Below are 20,981 nucleotides of genomic sequence, written 5' to 3'. Positions count from 1 at the left end.
AGGGTGGGCGGTGGGCGATGCGCGCAGGCGCAGAGGCGTGGCGGAAGCGGAAGCGGCGCGGGAAGCGCTAAGATGGCGTACCAGACCTTCCGGCAGGAGTACCTGCAGGTGCCGCCCGTTACGCGGGCCTACACCACCGCCTGCGTCCTCACCACCGCCGCCGTGGTGAGTGGGGCCGCCCCGCCCCCGCCGGCCGCGCTCCCTCGGGCCCGCGCCTCCGCAGACCCTCCTGAGGGCCCGGTTCCCTGGGTGGGGGGCGGTGAGGCCGGCTCCGCGGGGCCCCGGCCGGCCGGCTGCAGCCTGACAGAGCCGGCGGCGGAGGGGAAGGCTGCTCGGAGGGTGCCCGGGACGGGGCGGGGAGTGTGAGGCTCCTAGGAGCCGTGCAGGCGGGCTGGGGAGAGGAGTGTGCTTGGGAAGGGTGGAAGGGGTTCCCTCAGACGCCCCCCCCCCACCACCCCCCAGGGCCAGGTCTCTTCCCCTCGGGAAGCAGAGGGGTCCCCTAAAAGCAGCGCTTCCAGAGCCCCCGCTGTCAGCCCGCTGTGAAACCTGGGAAGGCGCAAAGCACAGATAAATAGTAACAACGTGAGGGGGGCTGAATTGGTTGTTGAGGCTGGCTTTTGCTAGAAAGCTTGTTGTGCTGATTGACAACTTGCTGGGCTCTTTTTGCTACAGAGGAAGGGGGTTCCTTATTTGGGTGTGTACAACTTTTGCTTGGTGTACTGATTCCGTCAACTGTTCTCTTTTTTTTTTTCCAGCAATTAGAACTAATCACACCCTTTCAGCTGTATTTCAACCCTGAATTAATATTTAAACATTTTCAAGTAAGTGTTTTCTAAAGTATGAGAAGTTTTTAAGTAAACTCTTGAGTTTGCAAGTGCTTGTTCTCTCAAAATCGAGTGTTACAAATGACTATGACTTTTCACGTTGAAGTTATATTTTAGAAAAGCTAATGAAGCTAGAGTGCAGATCACTGTATCTTATAATAGGTCTTAGATTTGTTGACTGTAAAGGAGATTTCAGTCACGTTGTTACTTGCTTTTCTATTTAGACAATAAAAATAAGCTGTCATGTTTAAAGTCCTTGTATTTGTTTTATTTCCAGGTATGGAGGTTAATCACAAACTACTTATTCTTTGGACCAGTTGGCTTTAATTTTTTATTTAACATGATCTTTTTGTATCCTTCATCAAGTTTGTTTTCTTTCCTTGGAAAGCAGAGCTCCACAGTACAGGCACGTTGCTATATGTGCATATAGGCAAAGGTTCAGTTCTGCTCCACCGTGAAGTTCCTGGGAGTTTAGCGATGCTGACTTCACTGATGTCATGAATGGATATCAATGGGATTTCCTTCAGAAGCTGTCAAGAGCTTTGCCATTTATTTTTGTGGTGTTAAGACTTTGTTGTACAAGCCTCATCCTTCAGGTTGGTTCTGACATACAGGAGAAAATTCCAAGTAACTTTTTCCTCCTGGGTCTGACCTCTCTGCTGAGGCACCCGGAAAGAGGCGGTTGATGAAGTAAATTGATACAAAACTTACATCTAAGCTCATGTATAATTGAATCCTTTTCCACTTGGATCTTTCTTTAAACTCATTTGCAATCAAATTTTCCTGACCTGTGACTTCAGATATCGTTACTGCCGAATGCTTGAAGAAGGCTCTTTTCGAGGTCGGACGGCAGATTTTGTATTTATGTTCCTTTTTGGAGGACTTTTAATGACTGTATCCTTTTTTATTCCAAACAGCTTTAGTAAAGCTAAAATATGTGAATGAGAACTGAAACCGTGATGTTACTTTTATCTTCTTAGATGATAGTATATTTTGTTGTAGTACGAGGACTATTGCTGTTAAATACTGGGCTGGTCTTTCAGGCTTTTTGCTGCTTTACAGGATTATGAAAATGAGATTATCAGATAAAAGGGGACTGCTCAAGTGTGTAATCATGCTCAGGTTGTCCAAGTGAAATGTTGGTGCTTTGGTGGTTTCATGGTAAATTATACTTTAAAGAGATTATTCATGCTGCAGGTACCCTGAATCCTGCTATAGGTGTTGAATTTGACTGACAGTGGGTTTGATTTACTTGAACCTGGGAAAGTAAGAGTTAGAAGTTCTATGGAAGACATAGGATTACAGGTTAAGCTGTGAAGTTCTTCTCATGCTTGACCTCACAACACTACTTGGTGAACTGTTTTCTTTAACGACTCACCACAGCTTTTTGGCCTGTTTGTGAACTTGGTTTTCTTGGGTCAGGCATTCACAATAATGCTCGTGTATGTATGGAGCCGCAGGAATCCCTATGTCCGTATGAACTTTTTTGGTCTTCTCATCTTTCAAGCCCCATTTCTACCCTGGGTATTGATGGGCTTTTCACTGCTTTTGGGGAACTCCATCATTGTGGATCTCCTGGGTAAGGAATTGCAAGAACCATAAGGATTTGTTCCTGCGAGTATTTTACATGAAACAAAAAATGTGGAAAAAACAAACGGTTAAATGCCTCTTGCTTGGTGTTAGTCTGGTATAATGGTGCTATATTTATACCGGGCTTTTCTTGATTTCTAAACACTGTAGCATATTTTGTACTGTAACAAGGATGGAAAGAGCTTCTGGTGCTTTGGCTTTTTATTGGTTGGAATCAGCCCAGGTATGTAATCTGATTGTGAGCATCAAACTATTGAAGTAAAATAGCTTATATTACTATTTTTGTCAACTCTAATAAAGCCATAACATCAGTATGTTCAATAATGACAAGCAGTTTTCCTTGTATTAATGTCTTGTAGTGTAAGTTAAGCTTTCCATCTGATGTCAGTGTGCTTCATTGTTTTTTGTATTTCTGTATCTCTTACTGTATTTTCTGTGAAAGAATCAATGTGTGGTGGTTTGGTGTTTTGTTTTTTTTTTGCTGAAAACTCTAGTGAAGCATTTGGAGGTTGTAAAGGGGAAGTATTGAAAAATCACCATTTGACTTTTTTTTATATACTAGGCATTGCCGTTGGGCATATATATTTTTTCTTAGAGGATGTCTTTCCCAATCAGCCTGGTGGTGGAAGGCTTCTGAGAACACCATCTGTCCTGTAAGTATTGGTGCCTGATTTGGAACGGATGTAGAAAAAGTGCTTGCATGGAAAACTGTTTATAATTCAGTCGCATCGACTTCTGGTAAATTAGACAGCGTGAGGCAGAATTGTGGTGTGTCTGTACTTGCTCTTTTAGTTAACTCCTGTGTTGCCAAACAAGGAAGGGGGGGGGGAATCTTAGCAGATGTGTAAGTGGGAACTAACTTCTTGCAAAGAAGGGCTAAAGGGGTTTCATAACCCTTGATTTCTTTGGTGACACTTTTTAGGCTTTGCTGAGTTTTGCCTGTTGGTGGCACCATAGATGCATGTCTCTTATTGAGGTGTGAGGAGTAAGAGTAGTCCTCCTGTGTACGAACAGAGTGACTGAGGTGTTAAATATGTAGAATCTTTTTTTAATCTGTAAATCATTCTCTATTTCACAACTTTGGCAAAAGACTTCAATGTTTGTACTATTGAGCAGTGCTACTACTACTCAGTTCCCTCTTGCGTAGAGGGCTGTAATCACCTGTAATGCTGTACAGCGGCCTGGGTGAGAGAAGCTTGCCTGAACAACAGGGCAGCTGAGATATTGAAATTTGAGCTCCGTGAGACTCTTAGAACTGTCTAGAGCTGAACTGATTGTCTTTTTTTTTTTTTTTTTTTTTTTTTTAACTAGCCTCCGGGAGCTGGAGTAATTAAAATGTCATATTCAGACCCCTGCTTAGTTTAACTGATGGGTCGTACCTGTTTGATTGGACAAGTACACTTACACTGATAGTTTATTTCTGTTCAGTATAGGCTTTGTCTTCAGCAAGTAGTTGTACCAGGTGATGGCTCCAGGAATGGTTGTCCCAGGACAGTTGTGCTGGTCACTTTTGTAGGCCTACACTATTCTAACTTGGCCTTAGCAGCTGCAGACTGTTTCTGGTGAGGGCTACCTTCATATAAATGCAATTCTAGACAAATTGAGAGTCCAATGACACATGAACACTAAGGGTATATTTGAGATATCCCATTTTCAGAGGGTATATGCACCCAGCTGAGTGCAAGAGGAATCTTAAGGATGTTGGGGCAACGCATGCTGTCTCAGTAACTCTCTTCCTCTGGAAAGAGTGTCGGCCTGTCTTCAGGCTGCCATTAAAATCCTTTTACATGTCTGTGTTCGGAAGGCTGCTTATGATTCTTGTCTGGGTCTAGAATTGTGGATTTTTTCCCAGATGCTTTAATTTTCTTTGATGTGCTAGTTGTAATCCTGTAATACCCCTGGTATTTTCTTTTTTCCTGTTCTGAAAACTTCTTTGAAATGGCCTGTCACTCTGGGTGAAGAGAAATAATCCCTTCAGCTATTCTGAAACTGTCTTGTTAAACACACTTTACTTTTAAGACATATTTGATATAATGATTGCTTGTATGCACTCTGTGACTTTTTTGTTTGTTTATTTCAAAGAATGTACTACATTTTTGTTTCTGGATAACAAATCTACAGAGAGAGAACCTCTAAAACTAGTTTTGAGAGCGGCAAAATAACCTACGAGATTAAGCATGATTTTTGTAATAAATCAGAAACTCCAAGTTGCTAATGCTGTCTCAAATGCAGACTTTTCTGTGGATTTCAAGTCTGCTTGTCAATGCCTGCATCCTGCCTGTGAGATTGAGATAATACTGCCTGTATTTGACTCTTGCTTTGTCCCCGTCTCAAGATGTGAAGAGCTCTTCAGTATCCCATTCACATTTTGCTCCCTTGTCCTGGGAGAACATGCTAGCTGTGTGAAATTCTGCTTTAAACTGGAGGTGGAATTTTAACTTTCAGCTGAATCTCATCAGTCTTGGTTGATTTAGGCACATAATTCTAGACCTTCTTCCAGATGGCTCCTAATTGGAGAGCAAGCGTGGCTTGGGTATAAATCACCAGTGCTTTGGCAGGCTGTTTCTGAGGGAGGATGCTGTTACATGTGCAGAATTTGAGCAGTCTTGGTCTTATTGTGAAACGCATATTCTAAAGGGAAAAAAACCTCCATCTTTTCTGTTTTCCAGGAAAGCAATATTTGATACACCGGAAGATGATCCTAATTACAATCCCTTGCCAGAAGAACGACCGGGAGGATTTGCATGGGGAGAAGGTCAGCGCCTTGGAGGCTAATGTGTCTGTGCCAAAACCCAGCGACAACTGGGAGAGACTGACCTGAATGAAGTTCCATACTGGGGACTTTCTCACTCCCCATGGCAGAAAGGACACTTTTTGACAGCTCTATGGTTTCGAATACAAGCACTTTATGAAATGGCAGTCTAATCCAGGACACTTCCAGGCTACCGGTGTCTTTCCCAGTCAGGGAATTTATTGTGCTGGTAATGAAAATACTAATCCAGTGGAGCCAAAACGCTAAAACTGGAAACCATTTCCTGTCAACTTCAGTTAACAAGACTGCGAGTACTTGTTTAAAGTGATTTCTAAAGCATTTTTTCAAGTTATTTGATACAGGAAACTATATGGGAAACTTTACAGGGGACAAAACCAACTTTTTGGGTTTTAACTCATTTTTTTATTCTTGAATAAAACAGCTGCAAGATGGTTGAATGTGCAAGTCCCTATTTCAATGGCAAAAGGTTTTTCAATCTGAGATGCTATTGTCTCCAGTCTTGTTTGAATTGTAAGAAGTACAACGTGCAGCATAATGCAGTCTTTTCACTTGCCAGTTGGGTTTCTGGAATGTGCCTCTGTGTGAATACACCTGCAGGCTGAGACTATGTTTTGATGACTTTTCCCCCAGAGGCTGTGTGTTCAGATGACCAGGTTTGAGTCTGACTGGTTTGTTTAAATAGGTAGTTCTACAAAATGCATCCCCACACATGCACAATTCTAACTGTTGTTAAATGACTTGGAGCACTAGGGAAGAAAACTTGTCTGGAGTCAGAACTGCTCAAATATCTCAGACAATGAGTTGAATAAAATGTCTTGTGGATCCTTGTTTTTGTTAATCCTTTGTGTAGTCCTGTAGCCTTGAGGCAGCTGGTGAAAAAGCAGAGGTTGGAAAAAGCAAGTCCCTGAAGAGACGGCATTAATGCAAGCTTTTCCCACCAGTGTTTCTCAGAACTGCTAGGAAACAGGATTGTCTGCTCAAGATGTTCCGTTCGTGGTCTGTGTATCAAGCTTGTTGTGGGAGAACTGAAGTGTCCAACACAGGTCAGTGACACTGAGTGGGATTTAGCTTGAAGTTATGTTGATTATAAATATCTGTATGAGGAGCCACATAAGGAATTCAGAGCACAGTTCAGCTCGTCATGTTCAGTCATTCATAAGATGCTATGGACTGTACTGGGTAACTCCATTGATTATATCGTAATAGATAAAAAGAGATATTGTTGAAACTGCATCTTCCTCCTAAATTTGGGAGGATAGACTCACCCTTGACACACACGTGATCATCTTGATTAGTCTCAGATTTTGCTGTTCTTAAAAACTGGCTACAGGTTTTTAACTTGTTTTGTAGTCCAGGAGATGAATGTGTTGGGATCTCACGGGGAAATGCTTTGTCCACAAGCTTTGTATTAGATTCTGATAAACAAAATCGGTGAGTCCATTTGTATCTGCATTTTTATCTGTTAAAGGTTATGAAAATTTAAGGGAGATTTTTTTTTTTTCCAAAACAACTTTAAATCTTACTCGCTAGGAGTATTAAAAATGTTTCGGACAATGTTGCTTCAAGGTAGCTTGTGAGACAGGAATCCTTTTTGGGTTTTGTTTGTTGGGTTTTTGTGTTGTGGTGGTGGTGTTTTTAGTTCAGTGTTTAAGAGCCTCCTAGTAGTTTGCTGGTGGGAAGTTAGGGAGTGGGGATGAAGCAAAAAGACAGCCAGCCCTGTGGCTGGGGTAAAACCTTCTGTAAATGCGAATCCCTGGTGTGAAGCGGGCGAGGTGATGTGCCCCTTCCTGAGGACGACCTCCTGTTCTAAGTCGTGTTGTGATAAGACGGCTTGTCCATCCTCGCTCTTCCAAAGCTGCTTTCCTCGCACGCTTCCTTCCGCTCTGGTGGGGTATTTAAGATTGTACCCCCCTCTTTACAGGGAAGTGCCGTGGTATCCGTATCTGGGATTAACCTTGAAGCGTTGCTTGGTTGCACCCCAGGACAAAATGGACTATTACTGGCAGGTCACCACCTAACCACGAAACCGTTCCCGGGCAGCATGTCCCACCAAGAGGTGTGTTGAAGTACCGGAGCCCTCCTGGGAGAGCGCGTCATCGGCTGTGTCTGATGTCGGAGATTATTAGTGCCGGCGAATGGTACGTGGGAAGGCCGCGGGTCCCCGAGGTGTTACCTGCCAGCCGGCTCTCTGCCCTTATTCTGCCGGGGGAGGGGCCTGGGCGAGGTGCCCGTGCCGCCGGAGCAGGCCGCGGGCCCCGCCCTCTCCGCGGCCAGTCCCCGGGACTACAGCTCCCATAGCGCCCCGCTCCGGCCGGCGAGTCACGTGGGCGGGGCGGCGGCGGCGGCGCGAGAACGCCGGGATGACGCCGCGGCGGTTCGCCAGGCGGCAGCCGTATCCCGGGCGACGCGGGCGGCGGCGACGGTGGTCGGCGGGCGGCGGGGCGATGCGGCACGGCGGCGAGGCGCCCCCGGCCAAGCGGCCCAAGGCGGCGGTGCGGCCCCCGCGCCCCGCCATGCCGCACGGCTCCCCCGCGCCGCGCCGGCAGCCGCCGCCCGCCGGCTCGCAGCGTCGCGGCCTGCCCATCTTCCAGGCGCGGGGGCCGTTGCTGAGCCAGCTCCGCGGCCTCGACAGCGCCGTCCTCATCGGTGAGGGCCGGGGGCGGGGGTGGGCGGCGGGGTTCCTCAGCGCCACGGCCCGGCCGGGCGGGTCCGGGGCCCCCCCTCGGCGCGGCCTCGGCCCGGGGAGCCCCGCCGCGGCCGCCCGCTGAAGCGGGGCTCAGCGCGGGGGAGGCGGGCGGCGGGGAACGGCGCGGCCTGCGGGGAGGAACGGTTTGGGCGTAAACGTGAAACGTGGTATATCAGTAGTGTTGCCGTTCGTGAGTTTCGACTGGCGGAGGCGGCTGGTGGCTTGGTTTTTAGGGAGACGGCAAAAGTATTTCTCTCTCCTCTCTTGTTTCACCATCTGCCTGGAGTTCAGTCAACTTAAAGCCAAATGGCAAACCCCTACTCTTTGGAAAAAGTATCTCCTCAGCTAAATTTTCGGGGACGTTCTCTAGTTTTATTAGGTTTCCTTTGAGGCCAAACTAATAAGCTGTTTGTCTGACTTTCAGGAGCTGAAGACGTACAGCTTCCCACCTGGAAGTCTAAAGACTCAGCGCTCATTAGAATTAAATGAGAAATGCTTTGTATTTCACTCCTACAAGTGAGCACTTCAAAAAAAAAATCAGTCGTGATAGCTGATAGGCACAACTGCATTTATCTCCTTTCCTCTCTACAATCCTGAGATCGTCATTATTGCTTGCTAAATATACAGTATAATATGCCACTTAGAATTTTGCAGCTGTGGAGTGAGGTAAAAAAGCTCACCCATGATTTCCAGTCTGCAGCTGCAGTGCTTACAATTTGGCTTTCCAATTCTTCTCTGCTTGGTGGCCATCCTTCTGAATTTCTCATGCTTCTTCTTCCTTCTCTTGTCAGTTCTCACCTCACTCCCCCATGTGCTCTGTGCTGTTGCTGTCTTGCAAGGATTGAGAGTACAGGGCACTGTTTTCCAGAGCCTCACGCTCTTTCACATAGAGTGATTCTTGTAACAGGCCAGTAGAAAGCTGAAGGGGATCTGATTTGAGTCACAGGTGTGTTTTAAGCTGTAATAAAATGTGCAGGAAAACGACAGTGATGTTGAAAACATTCTCTGCTTTTCCGTGCACATTGCACTTCAGACGGTTTCACTTGCGGTGCCTCTAAGCACTGTGATTTGTGTGACACTATAGTGTGCCCAGTAAATTACACTTTTTGCTGCTGACGCTGTGGTAAGTATTGATGGTAGCTGTCTGTATTGCATCTTTGGTAGAGGGGTCTACACAGAGTTCGTGTTGGAAATACACCTGGGGGGACATGGGATAGTGTTTGTTATCTTGTGTGCTAGTGCAGTACGGACAGAGAATACATTCACCTGAGCCTGAAAGGACCATCTCTGATTTCCGGAAGGCACAGAGAAGGACTTGCTGGCTTGTTGGTGCCCTGAGTGCTCCTCTAAGAGAGCCTCAAACCTTAACTCGCTACTTGCTGTTGTGACAAAAGCTTTGATTTGCTTACAGCTTTACTTTGAAACTTCCTAGTGCATAGTGTGAATATATGCATAAAACCAAACTGATGTCTATTCCTTGCTCTGCATGGTTATCTTCTTACGTTGGCTGTGTTACACACCAAATGCTTCATATCTAGACAGACTGGAATGTGTTTCTAAACCAGAGTGTGGCTGGAGAGAACCTGGGTGAAAGGAGTTTTGTAGAGGAGTGGTCTAGCAACTAGAGCAAGGCGTTGGGGTCTGACTCTGGCCTGCCGCTGCTTTATGGTGTGACTTTGGGCCAGCTGTCGAACCTCTTCCTGCCTTCAGCCTCCCCATCCTGAAATATGGTTAAAAGTTAACATTAAAAAAATGGGTTGGGACCTTTCATTTGAAGATGCTATAAAAGGGAAAAACTATTCCCTTGATGTTCCTTAGGAGAAACGGGCTCAGGGAAGACCACTCAGATCCCTCAGTACCTCTACGAAGCGGGAATTGGTCGCCAAGGCATCATTGCTGTGACCCAACCTCGCAGAGTAGCAGCTATAGCCTTAGCTACCAGAGTCTCGGACGAGAAGAAGACAGAGCTGGGGAAACTGGTAGGTGCTTTACAGAGTCTTTAGAGATTTGGTTTAGCACTGCAGCATTGATGGGGCTGTATCAGGGCTTAATGGGTAAGATAAAAAACAGCCACAGGGGTAATAGGTACTCTTCATTTAATAATATGCCCGAATAGAAAAAAGTGGCTGTTTACCTGCTTCTGTGGCTTGGGGTGGGCCATGTTTGACACTCTCTGTGGTATTTTACTTCTTGATTATTGTCTGTGTTCCTCCATTTGAAAAAAATACTCGTTAATGAATAAAACAAAAATGTTGTGCTCTCTTCCATTGCTCCCTGTATCAAAAGTCACTGTCAAGGAGAGCAGAATGCTGAATCTGTGGAGATCTGTGAATCTGCAGGAGAAAAGTGGAGGAGAAAGACTTCCCCCTATGTAAAAACTTTGGAGAGCATGGAGTAGTTTCTAGCAGGGGAGGAAGGAAAGGAAACTTGGAGCATTTGTGATAAACTTCTAGTTGGGGAAGAAGCCAATTGGGATACAGTGTTGAGAGCATCCTTTGGGTGGATTATTAGATTGCAAGATTAACTGCTCACAGACTGCAAATACACTGTTACCCTTTCCAGAGCCTCCTTGGAGTTCTAGTTGGCTCTGTCTGATGCATTGACCAGAGTGCTTTGTAGTCCTTCCTCATGGTATGATGGCAACAAGAAATGCAAGTAACTTTGTGCTTGTACTTTCTGTAATGTTCACTTCCGTAGGTTGGCTACACTGTACGCTTCGACGATCTTACATCTGATGAAACGAGAATCAAGTTTTTAACAGATGGAATGCTGCTTCGCGAAGCTATTGGGGACCCTATGCTGCGGAAGTACAGCATTGTCATCCTGGATGAAGCCCACGAGAGGACGATCCATACTGATGTACTCTTTGGAGTGGTGAAAGCTGCTCAAAAGAAACGAAAGGAACTGGGCAAACTGCCACTAAAAGTATGTGCATCTAGGATGGAAACGAAGGGCAAGGGATGGGGCTTGGACTCTGAGTGCTATGAGTATCTCCTGGGGTTTGCTGAAGTGTTTGAAATTTCAGCCTTGACTATTTTTCTGTTCCTAAAAAGTCCCTTTAAATCTGAATAGTTAAGGGTGGCCAACTTACTATGTGTGGGCCTGATATGACACGTCTGAACAAGGTATCTGGTCACCTTCACGCTGCCTTTTTTCGTAAGAGCCTTTTGGGTGTGAGCTACAGACTAGATGCATTGTTGGGGGAAGTTTTGGTACTGTTGCTGAGAGCACCCTGGATACAGGAGCTCTCTCCCTGATATGACAGCTCTATGACATGCTCACACTGGGGAAGGAGGTTGCACGTGTGTGTTGGGTGGACATGTAATGAATTTATGTGAGTACATAACGAAGTGTGTGGAAGCACGTTGGTTTTGATGGGGGAGGCATGTAGGGAACTGGTAGGGTCCTAGCACAGCCTTGTTCAACGGACCATTCTACAGCCTGGCTTCACGGGTACTCGGCTCTCTTCGTTAAGAAAACAAATTCTTTTGTCAGAAAAGAATTTTAGCATGTCTTTGCTCATTTTATCATACCAACGCGTTACGCTTGTGTGATACCAAAGCTGATGGCTTTAACAAGGAAAGATCACTCTCTTCTGTCCCAAACGCTGTGTGGTTTTTGCTGTTCTGAGCGCGTATCTCAGTCTCAGAAAGCTGACTTTTGGCTAGTCCAGACTGGTAAGTGTCCTGCTGGATAGAAACTGCATGCTAACTCATCTTCTGCTCATATTGAAGGTGGTCATCATGTCAGCTACGATGGATGTTGACCAGTTCTCCCAGTACTTTAATGGAGCTCCTGTTCTCTATTTAGAAGGCAGGCAGCATCCCATTCAGGTCTTTTACACCAAACAGCCTCAGAGTGATTACCTCCAAGCAGCACTGGTGTCAGTCTTCCAAATCCACCAGGTATGGCCGTCTTGTCAGGTTTGTGCCTCTCTGGGGCCATGGATTGTTGATCATTGGGGTCACAGGTTGCTGTGGCAGAAGAGATGGCTTGAGCTTGCTGCTGCCAGATCAGAGATGTCCCTAAAGTGCTCACTGCATCCTCTGGGAAAAGTGGGTGGTTAGGGAGCATGCTGGGTTAGTGAATTGGATTGGCTCAAGGGAGGGATTGACAAATGCCAGTGTTATTCTAAAAGTGAAAAGAAAGATTGGAAGTGGTCAACTGTAAAGAGCCTTGGGTCGTGTGGGGAAAATCTAGGCATAAGCTAACAGTAGCGTGAAGATGATTCTAATTTACTGTCAAAGTGTAACTGCAGAGCAAGTAGAAATCTATTAAAATGACACCTTATAGGCATTTCGTGACTAAATGTTTGAATGCAAAACTGCCAGATGGTTATGTCATTTAATTAAACTGCATTTAATGTTTTGAAGATGCTGCTGCTGTTAGGATTTGGGGACTTGTACATCAAGGCTAGAGTTGAAAGGAGACTGCTAAGCAAAGCTCTCCGATGTCAATTCATACCTAATACCTAAATGTTCCTCTCACCTGAGTTCTCTGTTTACTGGCTTGTACCTGGGTGGCTCGCTCATTTGCATGTCCTGGACAGTTATTTATGAAATAGACATGTGACTTTAAGTGACTCCTCCATCCTGTTAAGACTCAGTCCTGCAAAATGTAGTTTACTCTTCACCTCTGGTGAATCCATGGGGAACTTCAGCCTGTTGCATACCTTGCACCACATGTGTGTCTTTTCTTTCTTCCTTACCTGCTTTGCTGACTTGCTGTCAGGACAACATCTCATTACAATCTCGGTTTTCTCTCCCTATCCAAACCATCTTAACTTCTCACTTGCTTTTTCCTCTGGCTCCAGGAAGCACCCTCTTCTCAGGACATCCTGGTGTTTCTGACTGGTCAGGAAGAAATTGAAGCAATGACCAAAACATGTCGAGACATTGCCAAGCATCTCCCTGATGGCTGCCCACAGATGATGGTGATGCCTCTTTATGCTTCTTTGCCCTACTCTCAACAACTCCGTGTCTTTCAGGCTGCCCCCAAGGTGAGGCAATGTGATGGGTAAACAGGATGAGTTTGCTTGCATGAGTGTTTGGAAGAAGCATGTGGAATTTAAAGGGTTAAAGCTGCATGTACTGATAGTAAGTGATAGTCTCTGCTGTCTTTAGGCTGAATGGTTCCAGTGTGATATAAAACAATGCATCTGTAATGGTACTAACAGATGCATACAATAAGTCATCTGGGATCATAAAAAGAAGGAAGGGTTAGGGGGAGTGAAAAGGGCAGTGGAATTGAAACTTGCCCATTTCATAGGAATTTTATGTCCATATCACAAAAAAGCTACAGCAGTCAATGGGCTAAATACTAAGAAAGCTAAAAACCTGGGCATATTTGGCAGGGCCATAAGAAAAGGAAATTGCGCTGCCTCAGGCACTTTTGTACCTATTTAGCAGATAAATAAGAATTCAGATCTTGTACTTGTGTCAGAAATGAAACCAAAATGGTTTAAAGACATATTGATAACAGCTGTCCTGAGTGGTGTATTTTGTTGCAAGTGTAAGCACATGTTTTAGAAACTGATTAGAAGCTAGAGATTATCTTAATTTCTGAGAGCTGGCATAGCAAGCATGGCATGTGGTCATAACATGCTGCAACAGTATGTAGGCTTGGCCCACGCTGGCCAAAAGTAGCAGTGTTTCTTCATTGCAGCTAATCTAAGCTGGCTTTTGACTGGCTTTTGTTTGCTTTTCCTTCCAGGGCTGTCGCAAAGTGATCCTGTCCACCAACATTGCAGAAACCTCCATCACCATTGCGGGAATAAAATACGTTGTGGACACAGGCATGGTCAAAGCAAAGAAGTACAGCCCTGGTGAGGAATTCTAAGGAGCAATGCAGAGATTGTTTTCAGTTTTGTAGAAGTTATTTGAGGCTATAAGCCCCACTGAGAGCTCATTTAAAACACCCTCTTCACTGTCTAAATTAATATCCCAGGTTTTAGGTGTGGGTTTTGGTGTTGGGTTTTGGTTGTTTTTTTGGTTTTTTGAGTACCAGCCATGTGGGGGTAAAAATCTGTCAAATGTGAATCTTCTCTTCAAGGACACAGTGCATGATAGCTTTGCTTCAGGGTGCTAAACCAAGTAAAGTCTGATCAATATTTGGATGGCAGACCCTGGGATTTTGTTGTTGTTAATCCTACATGTTTTTCAAAGCTGTGCATTACACAGACATTGACTGAAGTGATGCTTTTCCATACATAGAAATTGGTCTGGAAGTGTTGGCAGTCCAGCGGGTGTCGAAGGCCCAGGCTTGGCAACGCACAGGGAGAGCAGGGCGAGAAGACAGTGGGATCTGTTACCGGCTCTACACAGAGGATGAGTTTGAGAAGTTTGACAAAATGACAATACCTGAGATACAGAGGTGAGGACAGCACCCTGATACCGTCATACTTCTTGCCACATGTCTTTTATGTACTGTTACGGATGGAGCTGTGTAAAGAACTGAGCAGCAAAACTGGATCTAGGGTCTGACTGATTGACTTTTAAGAAAAATGAACTGTGGAGACTAAACAGAAAAATTAAGAAGCATTTGCTCAGGGTGGACAGTTGGGCTCTGAGTCTCCAAACACATGGGCGATAGTTCTCTTGACTTTCCTCCAAATCTTGGACTTGCCTCTTACCCTTTCTGGTTTAGGAAGTAAGGCTTCACTAGCCAGCATTGGACTAGTCTCTGTCAAGTTGCAGCACAGGTCTGAGGACTCTATCTCAGCTTATAGACAAGTAGAAGAAAAGAAAAAAAGAATTAAAAAAAGAAGAGAACAATCTCAGTTATTTTTTCTGCCTATGTAGGTGTAACCTGGCCAGCGTGATGCTTCAGCTCCTTGCTCTGAGAATTCCCAATGTGCTCACCTTTGACTTCATGTCCAAACCATCTCCTGGTAAGTGGTTACAAAGGCAGCCTTGGAAAAAAAAATGACAAATGAGTCACTGAGGAATTGCTTAAAAATAATGTCTTCAGGCCAGCCAGAGAAGATGGAGTATGGAAGGTCAGGGCTGTGAAAGAGGAGCAGCCTCTCTCTGCTGCATCTTCTGCTGGTGGTCCAGAAGTCTCAGATTCATTCGCTTCTCATTGCTTGTGCTCAGTCTCATCAGAGCAGCCATGGTTATGGTTATGGCAGAGAGCTGGAGAGTCTGGCTTCCAAACAGAGCAGGGAGCAGTTCTGAGTCATAAAGAACATGAAGGTGTGCCTTGACTGTCAAGGAGGGTCATAGAGAATCTCACACAGCTTCTGCTCAAAGCTAGGGATGACAGCTTTAGTTTTGCCTCCATTTTTGCTGCTTAAATTGGAAAAGGTGATTGTTCTGCTGGATAGAGGGGGATAAACCACAGTTTGGGGCACTAATTTCTCTAAACAGAAAGTACTTGTCCCTCTGACCAGGGGGGAAAGAGGTAGTGATGGTACCAGCTCATCCTTCACATCCCCGCCAGTGCCAGCCAGGAGGCCTCACAGCTGGAACATCCTTGTTTTGACAGATGCCATTCAAGCAGCAATTGAGGAGCTGGACCTGCTGGGAGCTGTGGAACGAAAGGAAGATCAGCTTGTCCTAACCCCCCTGGGAAGGAAGATGGCAGCCTTTCCACTGGAACCAAAGTTCTCTAAAGTAAAAACTACAGAAAAATCAGCTAATTTTTATCTCATGTACTCTTCCCAGTAACATTGTCATTTCTCTTTCAAACTCCTTAAACAAGGTCTGGAATTTGGGGTGACTGCAGCTGTATTAGTATATTTGCCATACATTAATGAAACACAGCTTTATTTACAGCAGCTGCGCGCTGGTTTGCTTGTCCTTTGTTGTTTAATTCAGGGAGATCTTTTAAAAGATGATTTGTTTCCTCTGGCACCTCTGAAGCTGAAACAAGGCTAATTTCCTTGCGATTTCTGGGATTGCTGGTAGCACTGTTTAGCAGTTTCATGAAGTGCCTCATGCTGTAGTTGATTTTAGTTGCCATGTTTGTACTGTATATGGCCAGTCTCAGGAAAGAGCATGACAGTTGCTGTTAAAGGTGCCTGGTGGAGCCATAGGAGGATTTACCGTTATCTCTAGGCCCAAATGTTTATGAAATTGTCCTGAACAATGCCTGGTAAAGTTCCTGGGCTGCCAGTGAGCAGAAAAGTCTGCCCATCTGAAGTGGATTTGGTCGACCAAAAATCAGTTTTGTTCTGTGATTTGCAGACCATCCTCATGTCCCCCAAATTCCACTGTACAGAAGAGATCCTGACCATCATGTCGCTGTTATCAGTGGACAGTGTCCTCTACAATCCCCCTGCCCGGCGGGATGAAGTGCAATCCGTCAGGAAGAAATTCATCTCCAGTGAGGGGGATCATCTTACCCTGCTCAGCATGTACAGGGCCTTCAAAAATGTCAGTGGCAACAAGGTAGGATGCTCCAAGGATGCCAGTGCTCTCTGCGGGGCTCATGGTGGTGAGGAGCTTTTTTGGCATACAGCAGAGTGACATCTGCATCCTTCATGGTTGATGCAATATGCATACTTCCAAAGCAATGAGAAGAGAGGACTTACTCATCCTTTACAATTGAGTAATTGGAGAAAGCTGTTCAAATGCCGAAGGTTCCTCAGAAAGCTGTAGCAAAACTGGTTATCAAAGCTTCATGAGGCCAGTTCTGTAATCAGAGCGAGGTCTCTTCCTTCACTGGTTCCAGCTGGAAACAGGAGGGAATTGGGAGAGTGTTGAGACTTGCTGATAAATACCTAGACATGCTCTTTGGCAAGATTCATTGCAGAAACACTGAGCATATTTACAAGCAGATTTTGATTTACCCTACCCTATAAACTCCTCAGTTTCATTTGTAGATCTGTAGACTAGTGTACCCCATTCATTGCAGCATCTGTCATTCTTAGGCGATTTGTTTTCACAACCTGTGGGACAGCAAGTGCTGTTTTGCAGCACTCGGTGGCCTTGCAGAGCAATTCTGAGTGGGAAGAGAACAACATGTTGTTTCTTAGCACTGTGGAAGTGAATGTAGACAGAGGGGAGTAATCAGGGGTAGAAATATGACAAGGAATTGGGTTAGCACCTTTTCTCTGAGAAGGATGGTGTGTTTGGAGGATTCTGCTTTTCATGGTATCTGAAGACTGTCATGCTTCTTGGGTGAAGAAACAGGCCCTTCTAACTCCCGGTGTCTCTGCTGCAGGAATGGTGCAGAGAGAACTTTGTCAACAGCAGGAACATGATGCTTGTGTCAGACGTCAGAGCTCAGCTCAGGGACATTTGTGTAAAGGTAACTTGTGCCATACTGTATTTCTCGTGTTTCACCTGTTTGTATTTTTGTTTGTCCCCAAACTGATTTTGCTGTGCTCCAAGTCCCAGGAGTGAAAGAGTGTGGTTTTGTTTTCAGTCTCCCATGAATAGTCAGGTAAAATTCTTAACTCTGCAGCTGCACCCCAAAATCTCAGAGCTGCAGGGCTCAGTGGGTTGAGGAGATGTGAAGAGGGAAGGGGAGCTCTGGGAAGGCTTCTCGGCTAGAGGATTGTTTTTCCTAAGGGGTTTTGCTGCTTTAGTGTAGATGGGAATGTGCTATGTGCATCACTGAGTGGTATCAGCCTCAGCAGCCCATGCTGGCTGGCTTCTTCACAGAGTCAGCCGTTCAATTTAACAGCAGTTTTCACATCAGCACTGTTCCTGCCAGTCACAGAGCATAAGGCACAGCATGGGAGCTGCTGCTGAATTGCTTGCAGTCTGTATGTGACATGGGAGCAGCCATTCAGCACCCCTGTCCTGCTGTGAATGCTAGTTGGCCTGAAACTCGCTCCCAGGAGAATCTCGATCCATTTTGCAGCTCATCTTTTGTTTGCTATTAGTCTGGATTAGCCTAACATCTACCTGAGCTGAATTCCTAGCGGTCCTTTTGTATTTCCCATGCTAGCAGGATTGCTGACACAATATTGCCTGATCTCAGAATCCCACTACCATGGGCCTGTGTTTCTCCACGAGGGTGCATATACACACTTGCTTACTCTTGTGTCTCATGCTGCTGAACAGCTATCGATACCGATTCAGTCCTCCCGCTCAGACACGGGAAACATCCGCCGCTGCCTGGCTCACAGCCTCTTCATGAACGCCGCGGAGCTGCAGCCGGATGGCACCTACAGAACTGTGGACTCTCACCAGTCGGTGGCCATCCACCCCTCCTCCGTGCTCTTCCACTGCAAGCCAGCCTGCGTGGTTTACAACGGGCTGCTTCACACCAACAAGTGCTATATGCGGGACCTGTGCGTGGTGGATGCAGACTGGCTGTATGATGCAGCACCTGACTATTTCCGCAAGAAGCTCCGAACAGCCAAGAACTGACCTGTGGGTCTGGGACCAACAGGTTCAGGGTTTTTAGGCTGACCCTAAAAGACTATTTTTTTGTTTTGTAATGAATGTACGGGAGCAGTAGAGCTTTGCCTTGCAAAATGGGTAAAAACCTTAGAGGAAAGTGTCTTCTCCATGAGAGCCAGGCCTCACAAGTGTCTTAGAGGCTTAGAACAGTTTAACAGTTAATCTGTAAAAAGGGGAACATAGTATGTACTCTGTGTGCGGGTGTATGTGTGTGTGATAAACCTATACTGGGGGGGAAAGGGGAGCTGGTATCAGATTCCAGTTTTTAATACTTACTGAAGTTTAACAGGCTTAGGTAGGAAATGAAATCCTAAGAGCTCTTCTAAGCAGATTTTATATTTTTGACGATTGTGCTTTTATCCTTAGCAGGTTTTATTGGGGAAATAGGAGAAAAAAGTTTTAAAAGTCTACATACAGGGAAAAAATGCCTTTTTTTACTATTTCTAGAAGGGAGGTGCTACTGTCTTTTACTTCATCAAACATCTTTCTGCCTGCATGTCGTGTTCACTGTCTTGGGACCTTACGAAGGCCAGTGGTGGGAATGCCTGCTTGGACAGGGTCTTCACTGCTTGTGTCTAAGCCTCAGGGGCTGGCAGTGGTTTCTTGGAGAGGTTGTCCAGCTGCCTGCATGCTTGGCATCATCTTTGTTCACCCTTTTGCTGTTAGGACATGTTGTTCCTCAGCAAATACTTCTGGCTTTTCTGACTCTTGTCTGTGCACTTCTAGCTTTGGAGTTGGCACACCAGCCACAACAGCTAATCAGGCCAATTTGAGGGAGACTTAGCAAAATGAGAGTGAAGATGTGGTTTAGAGATTGGACTTCCTTTAAAGATCCTTGATTCATCAAATGTTTGTGTCTTCTGCTCTGACACCAGTGCTTCTTCCCCATTCTGCCTCCACCAGCCCTGTGCCGGTTATACTTTGGTTTTCCATTAGAAGTTTGGAGCTTGACATTGTCAAGAACCACAGATCTACCATTAATATCTATTATTTGGGCTTTTTCTTCCATATTCCCTTGGCATCTACCCATCTCTCTGTTTCCCGTTGGAGAAAAGTGGCAATACCAAACTAATCGTCTTTTTAAGTACTGGAATTAAGAAACTAGTCCCACTCTAAAGGGAAAACTTGTTCTTTAATGTGCAGGAATTTAATGTGAAGCAAAGTGGATTTATTCCATTATCACTGTGTGTTGGTGGGGGGGGAAATGTTTTTAAATGATATCCTAAGTACTTCTGAAATAACCTCTCTGGGAGAGGTAATTTCCAGTTTCAACAGAGTCTGTTGACATAGTGTAATTTATACAGATTTTTGGACAAGTTGAACTAAAGCTGGTTAGGTGTCTGAAAGGGTGGGAGAGGAAGCTGTTCTGCACATGCAGTGTCATTGTGTAATATAATGGGGTTAGTTTACATGATGGGATTGTCCTTGTATCCTTTAAATAGCAACTTTTTTTAAAAAACAGCTTATAACATATTAATAGGGCTGCTCAGGGATGCAGTCATATTGACTATTGGCAAGCCCTTATTCACTCCATTTGCTTGGGGAAAGCTGCTGACTTTGCTTGTAATCTGTGGGGACAAGCTGCATTTGCCATATAATAATTTGTCCTTTCTGGTTACACGCAAAACGGTTACACAACACATTGTAATATGCCTTTTTTTTGGGCTCCAGTATTGGCTTACCTTGGTTTTCTCTTTGAAAACTGGGGCAAATACCTCCTTTGTTCTTTTTTCTGCTGTTAGCCGGAGCGTCACTTGTGCTGATCTGCAAATTGCCATCTCCCGAAGAGTGTAAGCAGGTACCTGGTGTACCTGGAATAGTCTCATCTCTCAGCCTGTTCTTAGGAAGGGTGATACTGAATGTCTGCCGGGGTGCAGTGGAAAGGCACACACATCCCTTTGTTGTGCCTCTTTGCAATATTGTTCTTTAGTGGTTTGAAGAAAAAAAAAAAGGGGGGGGGTGTGACTTGTTATTTTTGTATGTATGACCAGCTGCAGTTTTGGATTGATATTTCAAGAGTATGCAGCTATTTCAATTGTTCTTACTTATACGAATTGCAGGGAATTGTCAAAGCATTGTATCTGTTTCTTGGTTTTATAGACTTTGCATCTGTAGGGGAAAATGGAGCATAAGCACAGTTTGTTTGGGCAGTCTTAAACAGACTCTTAAATGAAGAGGGAGGGGATGGGTGTTCATTTCAAACTAATTTGTATATTTTTCCCAAAATAAAGAAGTGATGGCAAAAATCCAAGTCCAGGGTGTTGTTTTGTGAGACATGAAAGCAGTGTGGATGGAAGACGTGATCACAGGCCATTTGTATGGGACAAGTCCCAGCATTTTCAGTTTTTGCAGGAGTGTCTTCATTTTAAAGCAGTCTGGGGTGTCTGCGTGCAGCTGTTGAAGACGTTAAGGTGTGTTTGCATGCAGAATGGACCCTGTCGTTACGGGTGCAGTGCTCAAACACCAGTGTGGAGCTGGGAGTAAAAATCCCAGTCCTTTGATGCAATGGGGTGATGGCGATGCTCTCCTGCTGCAGCCTGGCGGTGAGCAGCACTGGGCCTTTTGTGCTGCTACTCAAGAGAGGACAATAGTGCCAGCTTTTAGACAAAGGGAACGCTTTGTGCCAGGAAACAGTTTGCCTTGGTCAGTCTTCCCTCTAAAATATTTATTGCTAAAGGAAGAAAAAAAAACCCCAAAATAATTTTTCCTTTTTTGTGAGTAAACTGGTGGGGTGTTGCCGGGAAGCTGACTAT

The 20,981-nt window shown here is 45.2% G+C and overlaps 2 protein-coding genes across 2 annotated transcripts; both read left to right on the top strand.

Moving 5' to 3' along the window:
• Position 1: 1 nt before the first annotated feature.
• Positions 2 to 6,014, top strand: DERL2 (derlin 2). Its single transcript, XM_069791443.1, has 7 exons — positions 2 to 165; positions 756 to 821; positions 1,102 to 1,175; positions 1,625 to 1,718; positions 2,208 to 2,403; positions 2,977 to 3,067; positions 5,084 to 6,014. The coding sequence occupies exons 1-7, from the start codon at positions 73 to 75 to the stop codon at positions 5,187 to 5,189; spliced, it is 720 nt and encodes a 239-aa protein (XP_069647544.1). The 5' UTR covers positions 2 to 72; the 3' UTR covers positions 5,190 to 6,014.
• Positions 6,015 to 7,524: 1,510 nt separating this feature from the next.
• On the top strand, positions 7,525 to 20,479 carry DHX33 (DEAH-box helicase 33). The gene is made up of 12 exons (XM_069791437.1): positions 7,525 to 7,833; positions 9,692 to 9,852; positions 10,571 to 10,798; positions 11,608 to 11,778; positions 12,687 to 12,872; positions 13,586 to 13,697; positions 14,086 to 14,245; positions 14,674 to 14,762; positions 15,359 to 15,486; positions 16,060 to 16,263; positions 17,039 to 17,125; positions 17,887 to 20,479. Exons 1-12 carry the CDS (start codon positions 7,548 to 7,550, stop codon positions 18,193 to 18,195), a joined length of 2,121 nt encoding a protein of 706 aa, XP_069647538.1. The 5' UTR covers positions 7,525 to 7,547; the 3' UTR covers positions 18,196 to 20,479.
• Positions 20,480 to 20,981: the final 502 nt, after the last annotated feature.

This window comes from Haliaeetus albicilla, chromosome 9 (assembly GCF_947461875.1).
Source record: "Haliaeetus albicilla chromosome 9, bHalAlb1.1, whole genome shotgun sequence".
Classification (NCBI taxonomy): Eukaryota; Metazoa; Chordata; class Aves; order Accipitriformes; family Accipitridae; genus Haliaeetus; species Haliaeetus albicilla.
This window is presented reverse-complemented; position numbering and strand designations above follow the sequence as displayed.

Excerpts from the sequence above, each read along its gene's own strand:
- DHX33 (XM_069791437.1), top strand. The coding sequence starts at position 7,548 with ATGACGCCGCGGCGGTTCGCCAGGCGGCAGCCGTATCCCGGGCGACGC. Across the intron at positions 13,698-14,085 it reads AGCAAAGAAGTACAGCCCTG|AAATTGGTCTGGAAGTGTTG; the intron begins GTGAGGAATTCT and ends TTCCATACATAG. Across the intron at positions 15,487-16,059 it reads TGGAACCAAAGTTCTCTAAA|ACCATCCTCATGTCCCCCAA; the intron begins GTAAAAACTACA and ends TGTGATTTGCAG.
- DERL2 (XM_069791443.1), top strand. The coding sequence starts at position 73 with ATGGCGTACCAGACCTTCCGGCAGGAGTACCTGCAGGTGCCGCCCGTT. Across the intron at positions 822-1,101 it reads TAATATTTAAACATTTTCAA|GTATGGAGGTTAATCACAAA; the intron begins GTAAGTGTTTTC and ends TTTTATTTCCAG. Across the intron at positions 3,068-5,083 it reads CTGAGAACACCATCTGTCCT|GAAAGCAATATTTGATACAC; the intron begins GTAAGTATTGGT and ends TCTGTTTTCCAG.